Below are 22098 nucleotides of genomic sequence, written 5' to 3' on the forward strand. Positions count from 1 at the left end.
AATTACGAATTAGTCACCTCGTAAAATAGGCCTACGTACTAATTGCCGTAAGACAGGGTTGTAAATACAGAGTCCCAAAGCTGTCATTCAGTGTTCATTACACTGAAAAAACAATGAGTAAAATTTAAGTTAATTTTAAGTTTTTGCACTCATATTTTTTTAAGTAGACTCTGGGGCACAGGAATCAACATAATCATTTTTATCAGTGTTGCTGAGTCTTTACTTGCCTGTGGTTATACATTTATCTGTGTCTTGAATCTTGATGATGAAACATAACATTTGCGAAATGCTGAAACGCCATCTGTCCTTACATGTCGATACGGTAGTTTCCACTCCCAATTCGCGCATCAGAGAATCAGAGTTGAGACAGAGTTTCTACAGCAGGAGGCATTCAGTAGTTTAGTTCTGTTAAAATGGGACTAAATTTGATGGAAGTTTGGATACCAGTTTTGCTTCTAGTTTCCTCAGCTACAAGTAAGTTTGCCTTTTGTTATTGGTTGTTTAGTTAATCACACAAAGAATGAGAGGAATGTGCATGTGCTGCAAACATTTTTACTATTATTATTTCCTAGGCTACATTTGATTAATCTTTCACTTGTTTCAACATACTTGAGAGGCTGTACAATGGAACCTGAAAGAAGACCTTTATAAAGAGTAGGCTACAAACCATTTAAAGCATGTATATGAGATTAATGATAGTCTTGTTTCTCTAGGCTCTAACATTTGCACTTCCAGAGGAGTGAGTAGCTGTAAAGAATGCCTGTCGATCCATCCAACCTGTGCCTGGTGCACTCAGGAGGTATAAACACTATTTCATCCACCACATGCACAAATAAACACACTCGCATAGACACACAAAAGTATGTAAAAGTATGTTGGCTCTGTACTACTGGCTCTGGCTGCTTGAAATGTCTCACTCTGGTTATCACAGGCCACACATCCGTTTTCTTCAGCAGAGAAAAACTACAAAGCAAAGATGACAAACACCGACAGACAAGACAGAGCAGGTTACTTTTGATATAGGAAACAAATTCCCAGCTCTCATATTCTACCAATTTTATCACAAAATTCAAACAATAAATACCTTTTTGGAGCTTGTAAATGTGATGTGACAGATCGCTGTATCGCCTCAGTCAAACCAGTCATCACTTAACCTACTATTTACTAGGTATATAAATTTATATCAATAGTAATAGTATTAATTATTAATAGTAAATAAACACGCATTAACAATAGGTATGTTGAAAGATACAGTTAACTTACCGAAATGTAAATGCCTCATACATAATATCGATCAATCAGTGTTTTTCAACCGCGGAAAGAGGTCAATAAAACAGCTGGAGAACAGCAGGAAAGCCATTTAACGACCATAGCACGTTATTTGGCTAGACAAATGAGCTATAGAGACGAGTATTTCGCTAAATATGTGCACTATAATACATATTTATTATATTTTTACTTATATCATTAAAATATTATAACGTTGTTAGGCTATTATAATAAATATATTTTATTTGAGATATTATTTTTAACCTTTAAAGGTGCATTAAGCAACTTTTCATGTTAAAAATACCCGTTTTTCTAACCCATACATGCTTAAACACTTGCCTGATGGGCTGAATGAGCCCTTCTATGATCACTGCGATTGCCTCTATAATCCTGTACAGTAAAATAAATAAGAGGGATTCGGGACGGAATCGACTGGGCGTGACGTCATGCGCGTTCACGCTCACCTGGCTATGTCTGGCAGGTTTGTGTATTCGCCGCCATTATCCGCATCAGCGAAGACAACTCAAGCGACTTTTGCAAAAGTAGAAGATGGATTCAAACAGACCGGCTTCTAGTTCATCCCAAACCCCAACGCAAACTCCACATAACCGCGTGCACAACTCTGGTTGCAGTTTCGCGTGTCGCCAGAAGGGGGCATAGTTCTGCAAAAACTCAGAGACTTGCGCAATGCACCTTTAATAATAATACCAGATGACAGGGCTCCATATGTTTACAGCATTAGGTGAGAATTGTTTTCTTGAGAAAAATTAAGGCTATCTACTGTACCTAATATTTATCCAAATGAATCGATATTGAATCAAGATCGGAATCAAATCACAAGAATTGAATTGAATTGAAATCGTGAATTTTGTGTCAAGCAATAATAAAAACAGTAGCCTACCAGTCATTGTACTATGTAAACATTGTAACATGTTGTCAAAAAATTCTGTCTAGTTACCAAATCTTTTGACAATCACGATACACTTTTGTAATGCAAGTGTTTTTTTTGTTTTTTTTTTACATCCCCCAATATAACCCCCCCCCCCCCCCCCCCCCCCCCCCCCCTCCATAATTCTAACTACATGCTAAACTCAAAAGTTGGCAGCCCTGGTCATCAGTATGTGTATGTGTGTATCTGTTAGATCTTCGGAAAGGGAGGGTCAAGTGTGTCCCGGTGTGATCTCAAAGACAGTCTCATTCAGTCTGGTTGTGGCGTGAAGTTTATTGAGTTTCCAGTTAGCAGCATGAGGATCCTAGAGGATGTCCCACTGAGTAACAAGGTTTCAGGCAGCGACATCACTCAGATCAAACCACAAAAAATCCACCTGACCCTCAGGCCAGGTATGCTACTTCAACAAAACAAACATAATATGTGTTTATTACAGATACATAGTCCCTCAGTATGTTAACACATATTTCCCACTGCATAGTTTTTGGTAAATTTCCCACAGCTTTTCTTTTCTTTTCTTTTCTTTTCTTTTCTTATCACTTCCCCTTCACCTTCATTTTACTTCACTTGTCTCGTCTTAAACCCTGATACTATGTTCTTGATCTTTGGTGTCCCAGAGGAAAAAAGCATGAATTTTGACATTATTGTTTTTTTTTTTTTTTTTTTTTTAAATAATGATAATAATATTAATAATAATACAAATTGTATGTTACTGTGACCAAATCAAAACCCACTAGCCCAATATTATATTTATCATCATATTTCAGTTTCAGATTTCAGGATCTGTTTATGACCAGATCATTTACGAGCAGAACAAATCATGATGTTAAAACCTGACATTTAAATACTAAGTATGTTTCATGAGCTAGTAAAAGGGTCTTATCGTCTCTCTGAGCCCAAACAGATCATGTTCTCAAAAAATCCATGAAGTAAAAAAGTTTTGTCTTCAAATTCAGATAGTTGTAACTCCTTCTTCCCTTCGATTTCTTTAAGACGATTCAATGCAATTCAGCGTCAATGTGAAGCAAGTATCTGATTACCCAGTTGACCTGTACTACCTGATGGACATGACCAATACCATGAAGGACGACCTGCAGAAGCTTTATGCCCTTGGCAATAATCTGGCCAGTGGATTACGTGGCGTCACCAGTGATCTACGCATGGGATTTGGAGCTTTTGTAGACAAAACGCTCTCACCTTATATGTACATGTACTCTGAAGAAGTCATCAAGAATCCTTGCCATAAGTAAGGTCAATTTCATCTCACATGGTCCTGTAGAAAAGCATATGACATTTAGAGAGAGTAACTAAGTTGAGTGATTTCTGTCTCCCTGCTGTGTGTGGTGTAGGTCTATTGAACCCTGCCCACCGCAGTTCGGCTATCGTAATGTGCTGTCTCTGACGGAGCGGGTAGAGCGGTTCACAGAGGAAGTGAAGAAACAGAAAGTGTCCAGAAACAGAGATGCCCCTGAGGGCGGATTTGATGCCATCATACAAGCAGTAGTATGCAAGGTAACACAATTAAACAAAATTGGTCTACAAATTAAACAACTCTATGATATCCTCGTACTCGCTAATATAACATCCGTTCTCTTTACCTTTCTGTATGACCTCCTTTTTCTTTTTTCCAGGAAAAGATTGGATGGAGGCCTGATGCATCTCATTTGCTGATTTTCACAAGCGATGACAGAAGTCATTTGGCTTTGGATGCCAAGCTGGCTGGAATCGTCCAGCCCCATGATGGAGAGTGCTATATCAATGACAAAAATGAATATGACAAGTCCACTATACTGGTCAGCCAACATATATTGGACAAATCTCTCTCTCTTTCTCTCGCTGTGTGTGTGTATATATATATATATATATATATATATATATATATATATATATATGTGTGTGTGTGTGTGTGTGTGTGTGTGTGTGTGTGTGTGTGTTTAATGTGTATAGAAATTAATACATTTGTCAGCAAGGATGTATCAAATTGATCAAAAGTGACAGTAAAGACCTGTAGTCGAGGCAAAAGATATATTTTTCTATTGAACTTTCTATTTATCGAAGAAACCTGAAACTAAGTATTGTGTTTTTTCACAAAATGATTAAGCAGCACAACTGTTTCAAATGCTAATAATAATAAAAAAAAAATTCTTGAGCTGCAAATCAGCATATTATAATGATTTCTATGGTGGCTGAGAGAGCTCAACGCGCTGCAACTGAAGAAAACACATGCAAATAGAAAAAACACCCGCAAATTAAGAAAACATCTTCATTAGTTTCACAACACACATGTGCTCCAAATACTCACAACACAACCAAATACAGAAACGCGCTGCAAATAGCACACACCGCAACGGAAATATTTCCAGGGGACCCCAATAAGTGACGAACCCGGCTGGGACGTGCTTATAGCTCTTATAGCTTATAAGTTGACTCTTTTTTTGTGCAAAACATACAGAGATGACATGTTTATGACATATAACTTTGTATACAATATACAAAATGTATTAACAATATGTTCAATGTCTTCAGAATACAAATGAGAAAAGAAGAGTTAACAATGAGCTGAAAAAAAAAAAAGATAGAGAAAAAGGGTAACATGAGGTTAAGATTTTTATGCATCAGTTACATTGTACACATTTGTCATGTTATGTTTAAATAAATTTCATAAGAAATTTTAGGTAATGCAGGGTCCAAAGATGAGAAGGCAAGTTTTAAAGTTGAGACACTCACACACAGATATATAACGCATATTTTAAAAACTTTTTTTGTAATTTTTTTTTTTTTTTTTTTAAATAATATTAATACTTTTTTTTAATTAATAACAAAATAATATTGTTAACAGCAATAATGAGAAATTTCTGTTGTAAGAAGTGAACAGAACAGCTAATGGACACCGTGCTGCATTGTCATGGGAACATCCCAGGTGAAAATAATGAGGAAATTACGTAATTGCGAAATTACGCACTTTTGCTCCCTTCACAAGGACAAGTGCGTTCCAAATGGTTACATAATGACACACACGTGCCCTGCTCACTACAAAGTCCCCACTTCAAGGGCTCTGCCCTTCGAAGGGAGTTAGGCATAGGCATGCTCACGAGCAATAAGCACGTCCCAGCCAGGTTCGTCACTTATTGGGGTCCTCTGGAAACATTTCTGTTGTTGTCTGTGCTATTTGCAGCGCATTTCTGTATTTTGTTGTGTTGTGAGTATTTGGAGCACACTTGTGTTGTGAAACTGTTCAAGATGTTTTCTTAAAGGAACACTCCACCGTTTTTTGAAATAGGGCTTATTCACCTTCTTTCCTACATTTAGATAGGTGGGCAAATGCATTTTTGTCTCAGTGCATGCATTGTTTTAGTTTGACAGGGTCAGCGCTAGCTTAGCTTAGCATAATGAATGGAATCCTTTGTTGCCAGCTAGCATGTCCTGAGTAAAAGTGATATAAAAAATAGAAAAAAACACCTAATTACTTCTTGTGGCCTGCGTATTCACAACAAGTACAAATAGTTAACACTAGGTGATTTCCTAGGCAGATATTGACTTATATATTAAGGACTATATTAGGGGGAAGCACAGGCGAAGCACTGCTACTTGGGCGTGATATCTCTGAGCCCAAGTAGCAGTGCTTCGCCTGTGCTTCCCCCTAATATAGTCCCATGTCAATATCTGCATAGGAAATCGCCTAGTGTTAATCTGCATCGCTATTTGTACTCGTTGTGAATACGCAGGCCACAAGAAGTAATTCTGTGTTTTTTTTTGTTTTTTTTTATATTACTTTTACTCAGGACATGCTAGCTGGCAACAAAGGATTACATTCATTATGCTAAGCTAAGCTAGCGCCGACCCTGTCAAACTAAAACAGTGCATGCACTGAGACAAAAATGCATTTGCCCACCTATCTAAATGTAGGAAAGAAGGTGAATAAGCCCTATTTCAAAAAACGGTGGAGTGTTCCTTTAAAGTCCGCGTGAACCGGAAGTTGCAAACGATTTTTCTCCAAGCTGTGACGTATTTCCCAGTGAAAAGGAATATTGAACAGAGGGCAGGGTTTTACTCTAACGCTCCTCCTCTCCATCTCTCGCTCATTACAGACTAACGGTTTGAGGGGAGTGGTTAAGCGTTTCCCAAACCAAGCCGTCAAACCTACGTCATCAGGGAAGGTCCTCCAATGCAGAGGGGAGGGGCATTTTCAGATTTTGATTAAAGATTACGAAGCCAAATTTTTTTTCTTCTGTGTTTTAACTTGCACGGATTAATTGTTCACCACAAGACTAGTAATATGCGCTAACAAAGTAAATAGGGTCCATTTTGATTTCATGCCGACTTTAATTTGTGGGTGTTTCTCTATTTGCATGTGTTTTCTTCAGTTGCAGCGCGTTGAACTCTCTCAGCCACCATAGTATTTCGGAATTATAAAGATAATAAAACTCATTGATTTTTGCAAGCGCGAAGAGGGCGGGTCCACCTTCATCATGTAGCCAATCAAATGAGCTTCTCGCAGACTCTCGATTTACTCTTATCTGATTGGTTCAATAAACACGCCAGTCGCCAGAACACATCTTTGGCTCAGCATCGCTCTCGTGGCCAAAATGGTACTTTTAATGTACACATACGTGTTAAATAAATAAATCATTAAAGTACCACTCCGATCATATTTTGAGCTATTTTTAAACATTCTCAGTGGTCTTTAAATTATGATTATGCCGTTTTTAGCCCAAATCACAGCCGTTTTCTGGGGACTTCGCTTCAGCAGAGTAGCTCATTAGCAATTCGCCTCTGCGTTGTGGGCGGAGCCGTTGGCACGTATAGAAGTCAATATAGAAGCATTACAGTATTATATACACGTTAATTATTATTATCCGAAGTTAATCAAAGTTATCACCAAAGTTATCACCGATCATTATTTCACTCCGAGACGTCTTGGTAAAAAACAGCTCGACTTCGCCTCGATATTTCATCCCTCCCACAGTGATCAATCAGGACATATTACCAATATCTCTCCTCTTAGCATTGCAACCCGCTACCGCACATAGGTGTTGATCCGCCATCGTCTTCTCTACTCCTCAGAACCTGAGGGGGCGGGGCGGAGGGGAGTATGAGCTTGTGGCCCCGCCCAGTGGAGTTACTAGGTCACAACTCCAGTCTATTTTAGCCGGCATTTTAGCGTCTGCTACTGATTCACAGCCATTTGAATGGAGAAATACTCAGAAATACAACTTTGAGCTTATTTTTCTCAAGATATGTCGTCTAACATCAGAAAAATGCCACAAGAACATGTTAACACCTAGAAAAACATGATTTTCATCGGAGTGGGTCTTTAAGAGAATCGTTCCAAAACTGTAAGCGCAGCTAAAAGAAAGACACAACTGTACAGGGTTATTTCGGGAACTTTTTTGCCGCATGTACACAACAAGTCATTTAGGCATCTGCAACAGTTCATTTTTTTACTCAAAGGTTTTACGCGATGCAGTTCCTGACACTGTTGTTTTCGCTTGCAAATTGCTGTTCACAGGCCTGCAATGCTTTTGGCCATATATGTGCGAACAAAAGTGCCAAAAGTGTAAGCGCGGAAAAATGAAAGTCAGAAGAATACAGATCTTATTTATTTTGCGTTTGCATGAAGCTGCAGCTTCACAATACATGAAATACAATAACAGTGAAATGCTGCAAATATATTTTTCTTACACTTGAAAGGCGGTTTACACATTTACAAATCTTCTCTTGCACACGCAAATTTAATTTACGCTTGCAATCTTATGTAGCCTACACTTTCACAAATCTTACCCTGCGCATGCGATTCTTTATGGCATCATATTACCTTCATTACCTTCATACTGAATGATCATGTGACACTGAAGACTGAAGTAATGATGCTGAAAATTCAATATTGACATCACAAAAATAAATTACATTTTAAAATATATAAAAGAAAAGTTATTTTAAATTATAATAATATTTCATAGTATTACTGTTTTTACTGTATATGCAACCTCAAAAACAAAAAGAAATCTTACTGACCTCAAACCTTTGAATGGTCATAATATGCATAGATAGATAGATAGATAGATAGATAGATATCATTTCTTCTTTTTTTTAATGTGTATTTGTAGGACTATCCCTCAATTGGCATGATCACGGACAAGATATCTGAGAATAACATCAACCTTATCTTTGCTGTAACCAGCCTTATGGTGCCACTATATCGTGTGAGTTTCTATATTTTTGTCAAACACATACTTACAACACGTTTGTGCATAATATTTACACACATTTACACACATTAATGGGATGTTTTCATGTTTCCTGCATTGTCACAGAATTACAGCGAGCTGATTCCTGGCTCTGCAGTTGGAACGCTCGATAAAGACTCTGGAAATGTTGTGCAACTCATTCTGGATGCATATGCGGTAAGTCACTTTGGCAGGAATTTGTTGGTTATGAGAACTTCGTGTTCTGTTTTGCTTTGAACTATTATGTGTTCTCTGATATCTTTAAGTGTGTTCCTAAAAATTAACCAGATATTAGCATTGCAAATACATACAGCATCCAGAGTCAGCGTTCTCCGATTATATTACAAAAATACAAAGTATATGTGCATAAAGTATACATACTTTTGTTTCAATTGTAGAAGGTGGTATGTCACTCTGAACAGTCATATTTTACCATTCCAAGCCAGCAGGGCTTAAGCTAAAATAGAGGGAGAAGTCGGAGAGGTTGACCTCTGATCTATGTGCCATTTGTCTTTGTAGAAGATCAGGTCTAAGGTTGAGCTGGAGTTGTTGGGTGTGCCGGATGAGTTATCTCTGTTCATCAACGCAAAATGCCTGGATGAAGAGGTCATTGCAGGTGTCCGGTCCTGCGACGGACTCAAAATCGGAGATATGGTCAGCATCTGATGTACTGATGTTAGAAAGCAACTATATAGTTTGTGTACTGTCGTGGAAATTCTTTCTAGACTTTAAACAATAATTGGAAGACAGCTGAAGATTTCAAAAGTTATAAAGATCTTTATTTCTTGCAAGAAAGGCTGTTCACACATCAGTCAGAGTCTGATATGAGAAGCGCAAGGGGTTAGTTCCCTTTGCCATGGTTATATACCCCTAACACATCCTGGGTAGGCTACATCTCTTGTTTACCTTAAAAGGAAACATCTTTGTTCAAGATCTCTTGTCTAACATAAATTCTATCTAGACAGAAGAATACCATGTCTGCTAAAGGTTCCTGTTTTTTAGCTGCTGCTCAAATTAACACATTTTGCCTATCTTTAGTTCGATCCAAGCTGCGCACACATTTTTCACACTTGAAGTACAACAATAGGTCACTTTGAGTACACATAGTCTCTTTGCTACTAAGTCATCTATCACCCAGAACATTTCGTTCCTGTAAGCTTGTCTTAACTTATGCATTTCTAAAACTTGGTTACATATCTTTAATAATGTGCTTTTAGCTTATATGATTATATTTCTTTAAATGCTTATGAGTAAAAAAATGAATGTTCAACGTTAATACAAGTTGTACACACCCAGAAGTAAAAACACATCTAAATGTAAAAGAACACATTTAAAAGTAAAATTTCCATTACAGTACCCGTCAGTATACATTAAAATCACTCTGTGAGGTTCATTTAAACACTGTTTATTTTGTAAACAAGGAATATACAGTCAAACCAAAAATTAATCAGACACCAGATATCTTTTTTTTTATTTTATTTTTTTAGTGGTGGGTGCAGGACACTATAGTTCATTTATGTAAGTGAGGATAGCGAAACAAAGTAAACTGTGACATATTTTCCCAAAAATTCTTCATACAGTGGATTACCAGTAAAATGTATACAAAAATCCGAAAATTATTCGGACACTTTGACCTGACCATGTTTTGCTTAAGTGTTTTTACAAAGTGTTTTAAACAGAATTAAGCATTGCTTGGTAATTGGTTGATCTAAATTGGTATTGTCTAATTGTGTACTTAAATTTAACAGCTGACAGCTATTCAACCTAATTCATTTTTGAGACAGTCTAACAGAAGGATGGCCAAAACCAGTGAAATATCAACTGATTTAATAACTCTGAGTTCTTGTCATATTTTATTATCGTTTTCTAAACTATAGCAAAAAAACTGTGATAATGTGAGGAATGTTGAGGGTGTCTGAATCAATTTTGGTTTGACTGTATTTACATTTGACAGATGCTTTTATCAGAAGCAACTGACATTGCAAGCCATACGTCTTTTCAGTTCATGCATTCTCTGGGAATCGGACTCATCACCTCAGCATTGCTAGTGCCGTACTCTACAGTTTCTTATCTTACTTTCCCATAGGTTTCATTTAACATTGAAGCGAAACTTCACGGCTGTCCCAAAGAAAAGAGTCGGACCTTCATCGTAAAGCCATTGGGCTTTAAAGACAGCCTTCAGGTCACTGTGGACTTTGCTTGTGAATGTAGCTGTCAGCAGTCTTCAATGCCCGCCAGCCCGTCCTGTCACCACGGCAATGGAACCCTGGAGTGCGGCGTGTGCCTGTGCGATCCGGGCCGACTGGGCCCTCGATGCGAGTGCTCCGAGGGCGAATATAAACCCAGCCAACAAGGCAGCTGCAGCCCCAACCCAGAAACCCCGGCCTGTAGCGGACGCGGAGACTGTGTGTGCGGCCAGTGTGCCTGTCGCTCGAGTGAATTTGGGAAGGTTTGGGGGCCGTACTGTGAATGTGACGACTTCAGCTGCCTCCGTTCCAAAGGACTGATGTGCTCAGGTAAGGTTGGATAAAGTGGTCTTAAAAGAACAAATAAAAGCATTGCATGTTTGTAAAGGATCACTCACAGCTTTTTGTTCTTGCCTCATCGCGAAGACAGTGTTTCACCATATTAGGCCATTTGATCCACGTTTAGAACCAAACAGTGACTCAGTGTGACTCAGATATGCTGGATTTATTAGATGTTATGGGAGGATGATCTTCAGTTTTGCATGTCTGTGCACATCCAGCTTGGAGTGCCAGCAGCCTGAAGCCTGTCACATGATTTATGTTGCTCACGTCATATTCTCTATTCAGCTAAACATTGAGTTAAATGCATGAAAGAATGTGTTGGTTGGAAAAGTGAGACTTTTAGTAGCATGTGTAATGGGTATGGTTAGTTAAATGCCTTGTGAAAGTAGTGTGATTAGGCACTAGCTCAAAATCTGAGATGATCTGTGGGTGGATATGTGTTGAACTATATGAAGAATTAGAGTCGACAAGTATAGCCTCTGGGTATAAATAACTGAAAACATTGGAACGTAGACACACATACGTACACCACACACACACACACACACACACACACGTTTGGTTTCATGTTTTATATGGACTTTCCCTAGACACAATGATTTTTATACTGTACAAGCTGTATATTCTATCCCTTAACCCGATCCCTAAACACAACCCTTCACAGAAAACATTCTGCATTGTTACATTTTCAAAAAACATCACTTAGTATGATTTATAAGCTGTTTTCCTCATGCAGAGCAAAAAATGTCCCCACAAGGACAAAGATATGTAGGCTATGTCTCAACAACTTGAGGTTTGCCAGAACCACACACAATGAACAAAACAGTGTACAAACTAGTGGTCATTCGCATAAACTGTTTAGACTAGTCTTACAAGTTAGTCATCTATTTTTTAAAGACCGGTCATAACTTTTTTTTAAGTTTCTGAAACGGATAGATTGGTCTAATTTGAATCTGAAAAGTAAGACTGGTTAGGCTACTCCTTGGTTAACTGCTAGTTGGTAAAGCTAGTTCTTAAGACTCAGGTGATTAATGCAACTGGTTTTCTTATGAATTATGTGTGTTGCAATGAATATGTTGAGTTGGGAAATGTTGATGTTTTAGTTTAATGCTCTGTTGCTTCAATAACAAACACTACGTCGGTATTATGTAACACCATGTTGTATTTCAGGATTTACACACATACTGTGGTTTAATTTAGAATATACAGTATATTTACATGCACTACTGTTCAAAAGTTTGGGGTCAAGATTTTTATTTTAAGTACGGCAGGAAGTTGATTAAAATCGGCATGGAATGGATCGTAAATTGTGATGTGAATTGACAGTAAAAACGTTTATAATCTTACAAAAAACATTTATTTCAAAAGCTGTTCTTTTGAACTTTCTATTCATCAAAGGATCCTGAAAAATGTGTCACAGTTTCCATAAAAATGATTAAGCAGCTCAACGGCTGCCAACGTTGATAACAATAAGACAATTTTTGAGCAGCAAATCAGCATAATGATTTCTGAAGGATCATGTGACACTGAAGACTGATGTAATGATGCTGAAAATTTAACTTTGCCATCACAGATTTTTTTTTTTATATATTAGAATAGAAAATAATTATTTTAAATTGTAATAATATTTCTCAATATTACTGTTTTTACTGTAATTTGGGGCAAATAAATGCACCCTCGGTGAACATATGAGACTTATGGTCACACTTATAAGTCAGACAATAAGTCACACTTTAGATTAGGGTCCAAATCTCACTATTAACTATATGAACTATGACTTTTGCCTCAATAAACTCCTAATTACTGCTTAATTAATAATATTAATAGTAATTAATAGTAAGGTAGTTGTTAAGTTTAGGTATTGGGTAGGATTAAAGGATGTAGAATATGGTCATGCAAAATAAGGCATTAATATGTGCTTTTTTAAGTACTAGTAATAAACAGCCAATATCTCAGTAATATGCATGCTAATAAGCAACAAGTTAATATTTAGAATTGGACCCTAAACTAAAGTGTTACCAAAAATATTTCTCACTTTTGAATAGTAGTTTATGTTTACGCATCTCCATGGTCCACATGAGGAAAACAGCTTATAAATCATACTAAGTGATGTTTTTTTGGAAAATGTAACAATGCACGTGACGCTTAAATTGTAAATCTAGAATTAGATGGAATATGTTAATGATACTTGTCTCTTTTTTTTGTTGGAGTTTTGCATCTGTATCTATTCACTATGAACGGTCGTTGTATATCAAGAGCTGCTTGTAGATTCTTCAAAATTTCTACTTTTATGTTCCATTGAGAAAATAATAGCTTACATTCATTTACAGAATTTTAATTTTGGGTGAAAAAACCTTTAAGGAAAAACCTCATGATCACCTTCAGCAATGACCTGAGATCATTGTTAAGTCATTAACAGCCATTAATAATGTTTGTTGTCTCCGTTAGGTAATGGTGAGTGCAACTGCGGGTCCTGTCACTGTGGTCCGGGATGGTCCGGCGAGAGCTGTGACTGTTCGACCCGCACAGACACCTGTATGGGGGGTGGAGGAATGCTCTGTAGTGGGCGTGGACACTGTGCGTGTGGGGTCTGTGAGTGCACTCAGCCAGGAGCTTATGGATCGACCTGTGAGAAGTGCCCCACCTGCCCAGATGCCTGCACCATCAAAAAGTGAGTGTGTGTCGGCACGCTTTCCTATCTTGGTGAGGATGAAGGTCAGATCAAGGTTATTATAGGTTTGCATTTTTAAATTAGTTTGTATCTTAATATAATTTCCAAATTTCCTATACATTTCAGTTTAGTTTTAGTTTTGTTAGTTTTAGTTTAGTTTTTATTTTGTGAACACATTTATATTTAGTTTTTATATATTTAGTTTCAGTTTTTGTATAGTTAAGAAGAGTTAACAGAATACTTCCAGTAAAATGCATTTAATTTAGCAAAGTTTAATGTTTGCAGTTTACAGTTAAAGGGATAGTTCACTTTGAAATTAATTTTTGATATGTTTTAGCTTACCTCAAGGGCATCCAAGATGTAGGTGTCTTTGTTTCCGCAGTAGTTTCAATTTTGATATTTTTAGGTCAAACCGTTCTTGTCTGTCAGTCATATAATGCAGGTCTATGGTCACTGTCTCAAAACACAAGCACAGAGTCCAAATTAAAACAATTCCCCATCGTCCAAATTAATCAATTTCCCATCGTAAGTACACATTGATGGCCTAAGACACGAAACGAGCGGTTTGTGTGAGAAAACGAACAGTATTTATATCGTTGTTATGTCTTGAAAACAGCACACGTCCAAATGATCTGACGGCGCGGGCGGGTATAGATATATACATAGATGTCGCCTTGGCTACGGTTTCGTTCCAATGAACTGCAGTAGCGAAGGCGACATCTAGTGTATAAATCTATACCCGCCCGCGGCCGGGTATAGATGTATACACTAGATGTCGCTTGGCTACGGTTTCGTTCCAATGAACTGCAGTAGCCAAGGCGACATCTATTTATATATCTATACCCGCCCGCGCCTTCAGATCATTTGGACGTGTGCTGTTTTCAAGACATAACAACGATATAAATACTGTTCGTTTTCTCACACAAACCGCTCGTTTCGTGTCTTAGGCCATCAATGTGTACTTACGATGGGAAATTGTTTAATTTGGACGATGGGGAATTGTTTTAATTTGGACTCTGTGCTTGTGTTTTGAGCCAGTGACCATCGACCTGCATTATATGACTGACAGACAAGAACGGTTTGACCTAAAAATATCAAAATTGAAACTACTGCGGAAAAAAAGACACCTACATCTTGGATGCCCTTGAGGTAAGCTAAAACATATCAAAAATTAATTTCAAAGTGAACTATCCCTTTAACTTTTGTGCAAACCTCTTAATAATAAAAATAAAATAATTGTTTGAGATTGAACAAAGAACCAAACAAATGCAACTTAAAAGTATAAAAGTAAAAATTACTCATTCATTAAATCTTGTTAAACATGTGGTGTATAAGAAAAAGAAAGAAACATGTGCGTATGATAATTATGATTATTCTTTTATGGTTATTTATTTCTATGATTAATCCTTTCAAATATTATTCTTGTATTGATCCATTTATGCTTTTTGTCTGTTGTATATTTTAATATCATATACTCTCATATTCATGACATTTAGTTTACTATTTGTCTAGTTTACTATTAGTCTATTTGTGGGCTAGACATGTTATTTGTTTTTTCCGTTTTCTTATCAGTATGGTCTTCTGTCTAATATGTGTGGTATCTTGTTGATTATTAAGTTTCACATGAGATGGTTATCTTACGTGGAATAAAGATAAGCTAACAGCTGTTTTTGCATACGGTCTAGACATGATGGAAATAGGTCTACTTATTTGGCCATTTCTGCTTCTTAAAGGCTGCAAAAGAGCCGCAACGGTCATACATCTGTCTTGTTTACATTGGCGCAGTCCAATGGAAAACCTTGATTTTCTGGTACAGGATGAGAGCTTATTAATTACGAAAATGGTTATTTATTTTTGCTAATTATTATTTTATTTCAGTTGTATTTATTTTCGGTTTCGTTTTTCATTTATGTTGACATTTCTATTTTATTTCAGTTTACGAAAATGTTTTTTTGACAAATAGTTTTAGTCTCAGTTTCAGTTTTCGTTTACGAAAATAACCTTGGTTCAGATATTAGAAGAATTGTAGAACATGATGAAACTACTTTGGAGTAATATCTCAACAAAAAATTTATATATTGTGACTTATATTGGGTGAAAGTTTAGAATATTTATGTAAAAATCAACAAACCACGGTATATCTTTATTTAGGTAGCTTAATGTATGTGTGTGGACATTGAGTTTTTTTCTTTCTTTACTTAACTGTTTAAAGTGGATTTATGTGTGCATCTGCAGGGAGTGTGTGGAGTGCAAACACTATAAGAGAGGGGATCTATTTGAGAAGAACTGCAATCACGTCTGCAGAGATGAGATTGTGCCGGTGGATGAGCTGGGTAATCTCTACCTCCAACCAATCCACAATACATGCTTTCTGACCGCAGTAGCCTATATTAATACACTAGCATTTTCTGTTTCATATATTTATTGATTTGCACACAAAAACAAAGTAAAGGCACTTGGATAACAATAACAAACATATTTGTATACACCTTTTTTCAAATTGTCTTTTTTTTTTTTATAAACAAAAAAAAAAATAATAATAAATAAAAAAAAAATATACAAAAATATAGATTTATACATTTATTACAAAAAAAAAAAAAAAAATAATAATAATTTTTTTAAGGGGGAGTGCGTGTTAGAGTTAGGCCTAGTTAGCCTGGAAAAATTGCATAAATGGTTGCCACTTATTGTAAAATTTGGCGAGACTACCTTTCTTAGAATATCTTATTTTTTCCAGTCTTAGAAAAGACATGACATCAGTCATCCAAAGTGTACTGGATGGGGCATTTGTTGCTTTCCAATTAAGAAGAAGATGGCGTCTCACTATCAAGGAAGTGAAAGCCAGGACCTCTAACTGCGCTGATGAAAAACAGTGGTATTCTTGAGGAGTACCAAAAATGGCTACATGCGGAGAAATATCGATGGTCTTGAGGAGCACTTTAGACATGGTGTCAAAATAAGTTTGCCAAATATTTCCTAGGGTTGGGCAAAAGAAAAACATATGTGCAAGATTACAGGGCGAACCAGAGCATCTGTCACAGATATCAATTGTATTAGGGAAAATTTGCGATAGTCGGGTTTTAGAATAGTGACATCTGAACACTACTTTAAATTGTATTAAGGTCAAGCGGGCACAGATTGAGGCTTTATGAATACCGTTTAAAACAGAGTCCCACCAGTCAACATCAAAGGCCAAACCCAACTCTTTCTCCCAAGCCTCCTTCGTCCTAGTGATTAAATGATCATCATAGGACTGGATAGTACCATAGACTTTAGAAATTAAAGATCTTTGTGAAAAATTCAACTGTAAAAGACTGTCCCATGTCTGCTCAGGAGGAATTTGCGGAAAATTAGGAAATAAACATTTTACACAGTTCCTAATTTGAAAATACCTAAAAAGATGTGAAGGTGAGAGGCCGAACTCGCTAGTTAGATCTGTGAAAGAACAAAAAACCCCGTCTTTATAAAAATCCTTAAAACATTTCAGACCCTTATCATGCCATGAAGTGAAAATGGAATCAGTAAATGCAGGTTTGAACGCATAATTCCTCAACAGTGGACTTGATATGGTGGGAGTAAGAAATTTAAAATGCTTTCTAAATTGAAACCATATCTTTAATGTGGAAATGACCACTGGGTTGCTAGTAAAGCCAGAGGGGTTGACTGAAGCCACACCAGACAGTATTGCCAGTAAAGAGGATGAGGGACATGATTGTATTTCCAACTGACACCAAGGTATATTGACCAATTTTAGCCAAAATAAAGTTTTAGTTATATTCGTGGCCCAATAATAAACTTTGAAATTTGGTAGAGAGAGGCCACCATCAAATTTGCAATTCTGAAGTAGTTTTAGCCTAACTCTAGGTGTCTTACCATTCCACAGAAAATTAGATATAACTGAATCAATATTTTTGAAAAAACTTTTAGATAAAAATATAGGTAGGCACTGGAACAGAAACAAGAATTTTGGGAGGACATTCATTTTAACCACATTAATTCTACCAATCAGGGAAAGGGGGAGGCAACCCCATCTTTGGAAATCAGCCTTAATCTCAGTTAATAGGGGAGAAAAGTTTACATCATAAAGAGTTTTGTAGGACCTGGCCACATGAACCCCCAGATACTTAAATCCCGAAGGACTCAGTTTGAAGGGAATATCAGATTGAGAGAGCTGCATTGCCAGGTCATTGACAGGGTAACATTCACTCTTTGAGACATTGATCTTGTACCCCGAAAACGAACCAAATCTATGAAAAAAAGAAAGAATAACAGGGCACGCCCCAACAGGATTTGTGATATACAATAACAGATCGTCAGCGTATAAAGAAAGTTTGAATTCGACCCGAGAACGCATAATGCCTTTAAAAATGGGGAAAGACCTCAAATAAACGGACAGAGGTTCTATTGCAAGAGCAAAGAGGAGGGGAGACAGAGGACAACCTTGTCTACAGCCACGATTTAAGGGAAAATAACTAGATTGAACGTTATTAGTTGTGATACTGACGCAAGGTGATGTATAAAGAAGACGTATCCATGATATAAAAACATTACCAAAATACACTAGCATTTTTAAAAAATGTTTTTGAAAGAAGTCTCCTATGCTCAACAAGGCTGCATTTATTTGATCAAAAATAGTGATTTTGTGAAACATTATTACAGTTTAAAACAACTGTTTTCTATTTTACACAGACAAAGTGTATACATCTAATCTATATAACTGCAGTATTTCTGTTAATAATGCCATTTTTTACCTCAGCTTCATTTGGCTATATGTGACTTAACCTAGTTTTTCATGCAGTATATTGTGTTCAGTTGTTGTTCTCGCAGAGTTAATAATCATCTGTTCTCTCCAGTCTATCACGAGAAGAACGCAGTGAACTGCAGCTACAAGGATGAGGATGACTGTGTTCAGAACTTCCAGTATTATGAAGATGCTAGTGGAAAATCCTTTCTCTATCTTGTTAAAGAACCAGGTGAGAGAAGAGAAGGGGCAGAACGAGACATGTGACATGTAGCTGTCAAACCCTGCTCATGCTAATAAACTCTCTGTGTTTCTGTGAGAGACTGATAAATACCGGCTGTACCTCTCCTACTGTCACAGATTCTGAAATCGAATACTGTGCTCCTGAGTGTTTTGTTTCTTTTATTAAGTCTAAACTTCAGCAATTAGATCCTCATCCCCTCTCTATTAATGTTTGACCACACGGACAGAATAATAGATCCTGAAGAGATCAGTTCAAATGGCAACTGAGTATAAAGTATGATTTTTTTCTTTTTCACAGAGTGTCCGAAGGGTCCTGACATCTTGGTGGTTGCTTTATCGGTTGCTGGTGCGGTCCTGCTGCTGGGTTTGGCTACGCTCTTGGTGTGGAAGCTCCTGATCACCATTCACGACCGTCATGAATTTGCCAAGTTTGAGGAAGAGAAAGCCAAGGCTAAGTGGGAAGCGGTGAGACGCGCATTCAGACTATTATGCAATACCATCCATATCCTGTTGGTATTGTGTTACCAGCATTTATCTTACACTAGTTACATTTATTACATTTATCTTCCTCTCAGAACTTCTAGCATGCTCACAGTCTTGCTATGTTTAATCTCAGACAAAATAACACTGTCACTTAGGAAAAGGTTCTATATAGAACCTTAAAGTGTTCTGTCTGTTACTTCATATATAGAACCCTTTAGGGGTCCCCATCATGGGATAATTTTATGGCTTTATCTTTAACAAATCCGTTTTGTTTAAATTAATTTCTACTTTAATTTTTATTTATTAAACAGTACATAAACACACTGTATAGAAAAAACATAAATAACCGTTAAATATGAAAGTTATGCAATCCTGTGACTTATAAAGAACCTTTTCAAGAAGAGTCAAGAAGCTTAGCTCAGGTTAGCTCAGGTCCATTAAATATTAATAGATCCACTTTTGATTTTAATGACATTTGAGTAAATGAATTTAACTTTAAGATTAATAAATTATTTCATTGTTAGTTCATGTTAAAGGAGAACTCCGGTCAATTTTAACATTGAGCAAATTTTTTTGTACATTTGGAGTGCTGTCAGTACATAGAACAACGACAAAAATCGGTGTTGCCTACACCGTGTTATCCTCTTTTTAAAATTTGCACCCTGTTGACTTCAATGGGGCAAGTTTAAACCTGCTTTTAGCCTCTTAACATCCTTGATGTGTCATTACAAGTGCACAGGTCATGTGAGTGATTCCTTCTGAGTGAACACGGGTGAATCTGACTGCAGTAGATGTGAAAGATATTAATAAAAATGATGTTTATTCAGCCAGCGCACATACCTGTATTTACATCCTGTTTTCGGTCGAAGTCCACAGTAGTCGATTGTCGAGTTCACGCGTGTGATCATAGGTACTAAACCTATGCGCGTGAACTCGACAATCGACTACTGTGGACTTCGACCGAAAACAAGATGTAAATACAGGTATGTGCGCTGGCTGAATAAACATCATTTTTTATATATTTCTTTCACATCTACTGCAGTCAGATTCACCCGCGTTCACTCAGAAGGAATCACTCACATGACCTGTGCACTTGTAATGACACATCAAGGATGTTAAGAGCCTAAAAGCAGGTTTAAAACTTGCCCCATTGAAGTCAACAGGGTGCAAATTTTAAAACGAGGATAACACGGTGTAGGCAACACCGATTTTTGTCGTTGTTCTCTGTATTGACAGCACTCCAAATGTACAAAAAAATTAGCTCAATGTTAAAATTGACCGGAGTTCTCCTTTAACAAATGTAAAGTGTTACAATTTTGATAACATTCAGGAAAGATAACATCATTCATCAAATGGACACCAAGTGGTCTAAATGAGAAGTACAGATGTGCTTGAGACTTTCATTATTAATGACTATGAGCTCTGCAGCACTGGTCATTATGAAACTCTTTCCTGTCTTTAAGGCTAACAATCCGCTCTACAAAGGAGCCACCACCACCTTCCAAAATGTGGCGTATCGTGGCAGTTAAGAAGGAAACCACATCTGCTTCTGTCAAGAACAACTACAGATCATCTCTACAACACGTCTCAGCCAAGAATACCCTTTAATCTTATATGAATGTGTATAGAACAGGATTAAGCATTCAGGAGTGACAATTACAGCTACAGTGTGAACATGGTCAGTGCAACCGCAATGAATAATTCAGTGGTCCAAAGTTTTTCCACTTATACCACAGTTACCTCCACGGTGTCATTTTGTTAATAAGAAATGTTGGTATATATTTACAATTTATTTTATGATATTAATTACGCAGCATATGCTGTAATGCTGTTGTGGAATTGGAATTGGTATGTTTACACAACAACAATTTACTAAAAACAGAAACGTTTTTCCTTTGTGTTTTTTGCATACAGACGACAATGTTGTCAAAACGATCCCTGTTTACACTGATCCGCGAAAACGACTACAAATGCTGTATTATTCATGCCAGGCCAGTAGTTGGCGATGCCACTTTTTAAAGAAACACTACGTGCCTGAACATGTAATACACTTGCGCATGACGTCAGTTTGCACAAATTAACGTTTTTGTAGTTTACATGGAAACGTTAACGTTATCTTTAAAAAAAACCTTGTGTTTTCAGGCCCCCAAAACGCTGTTGTTGTGTAAATGAACAGACAAAATGTTTTCTATTTTTAGTTGAAAATGGTGTTATGTAAATGTCCCCTAAAACTGTTCTGTTCTTACTCTATATTCCTGCACTAAATACTGAGTTGCACTGCTGGTATTCATTTATTGTATTTGAACTCTTTCTCCACCAGGCAAAAAGAGTTGCCTGCCATCGCCAGCATTTTTAAAAATCATTTTCACATTTATGATTTTGTCAAAGACTACGACTGGTTCTGATTCAGAATGATGGTCAAAACATAGAGTAGATAGAGTCCATCAACACCACTAATGCTTGCACAGTCCATAGCTCGTCCTGGGTCAACATTTCATTCGGTAACGTTAGGCAGTTTTGATTTTAAATGCTGTTTAATGTTGATGATTGCGTTATTTTACATATGCATATGATTACATATGTTATCGCTTGTTTCTGCTTTTTCTACACATGTGTTTTGATCTGGAGATTCTCTTCTCTTTCAGAAGATGAGTCATAACGCCCCCTGGCCTATAACAGTGAAAACATGGATAGTCTGAAAATGGTGGGGGAAAGAGTTTTTAATCATGTATTCTCACATTGTCATTTTATTTTTTAAAGATAATGCTTGCAACTTTTTCCAGTGTTAAAATACTTTCTTACTTCCTTTATTATACAGAGACAAAAATATAATGTAATTTGCTGTATTAAATCATTCATTCGTTTGCCCGACCAGTGGCAGACTGGGATTGTGTTTGTGGAAACCTGTCTGAAAAACGGTCATTATATTTGCAATTCCATTTGGTGGCGCTATTGATAGAGGAATAACACAAGTCCGGTCTAATGAA

At 36.9% G+C, this 22098-nt stretch overlaps 1 protein-coding gene across 1 annotated transcript; it reads left to right on the forward strand.

Annotated features, from left to right (window-relative positions):
- The first annotated feature begins 312 nt into the window (after positions 1–312).
- On the forward strand, positions 313–21977 carry itgb3a (integrin beta 3a). The gene is made up of 15 exons (XM_084434854.1): positions 313–474; positions 714–799; positions 2412–2610; positions 3212–3464; positions 3568–3730; positions 3850–4011; positions 8326–8421; positions 8533–8622; positions 8965–9099; positions 10532–10961; positions 13422–13644; positions 15880–15977; positions 18498–18617; positions 18927–19093; positions 20575–21977. Exons 1-15 carry the CDS (start codon positions 414–416, stop codon positions 20638–20640), a joined length of 2349 nt encoding a protein of 782 aa, XP_084290980.1. The 5' UTR covers positions 313–413; the 3' UTR covers positions 20641–21977.
- Positions 21978–22098: the final 121 nt, after the last annotated feature.

Source organism: Rutilus rutilus, assembly GCF_951802725.1.
Source record: "Rutilus rutilus genome assembly, chromosome: 1".
Lineage (NCBI taxonomy): Eukaryota > Metazoa > Chordata > Actinopteri > Cypriniformes > Leuciscidae > Rutilus > Rutilus rutilus.

Excerpts from the sequence above, each read along its gene's own strand:
- itgb3a (XM_084434854.1), top strand. The coding sequence starts at position 414 with ATGGGACTAAATTTGATGGAAGTTTGGATACCAGTTTTGCTTCTAGTT. Across the intron at positions 13,645-15,879 it reads GATGCCTGCACCATCAAAAA|GGAGTGTGTGGAGTGCAAAC; the intron begins GTGAGTGTGTGT and ends GTGCATCTGCAG. Across the intron at positions 18,618-18,926 it reads CTATCTTGTTAAAGAACCAG|AGTGTCCGAAGGGTCCTGAC; the intron begins GTGAGAGAAGAG and ends TCTTTTTCACAG.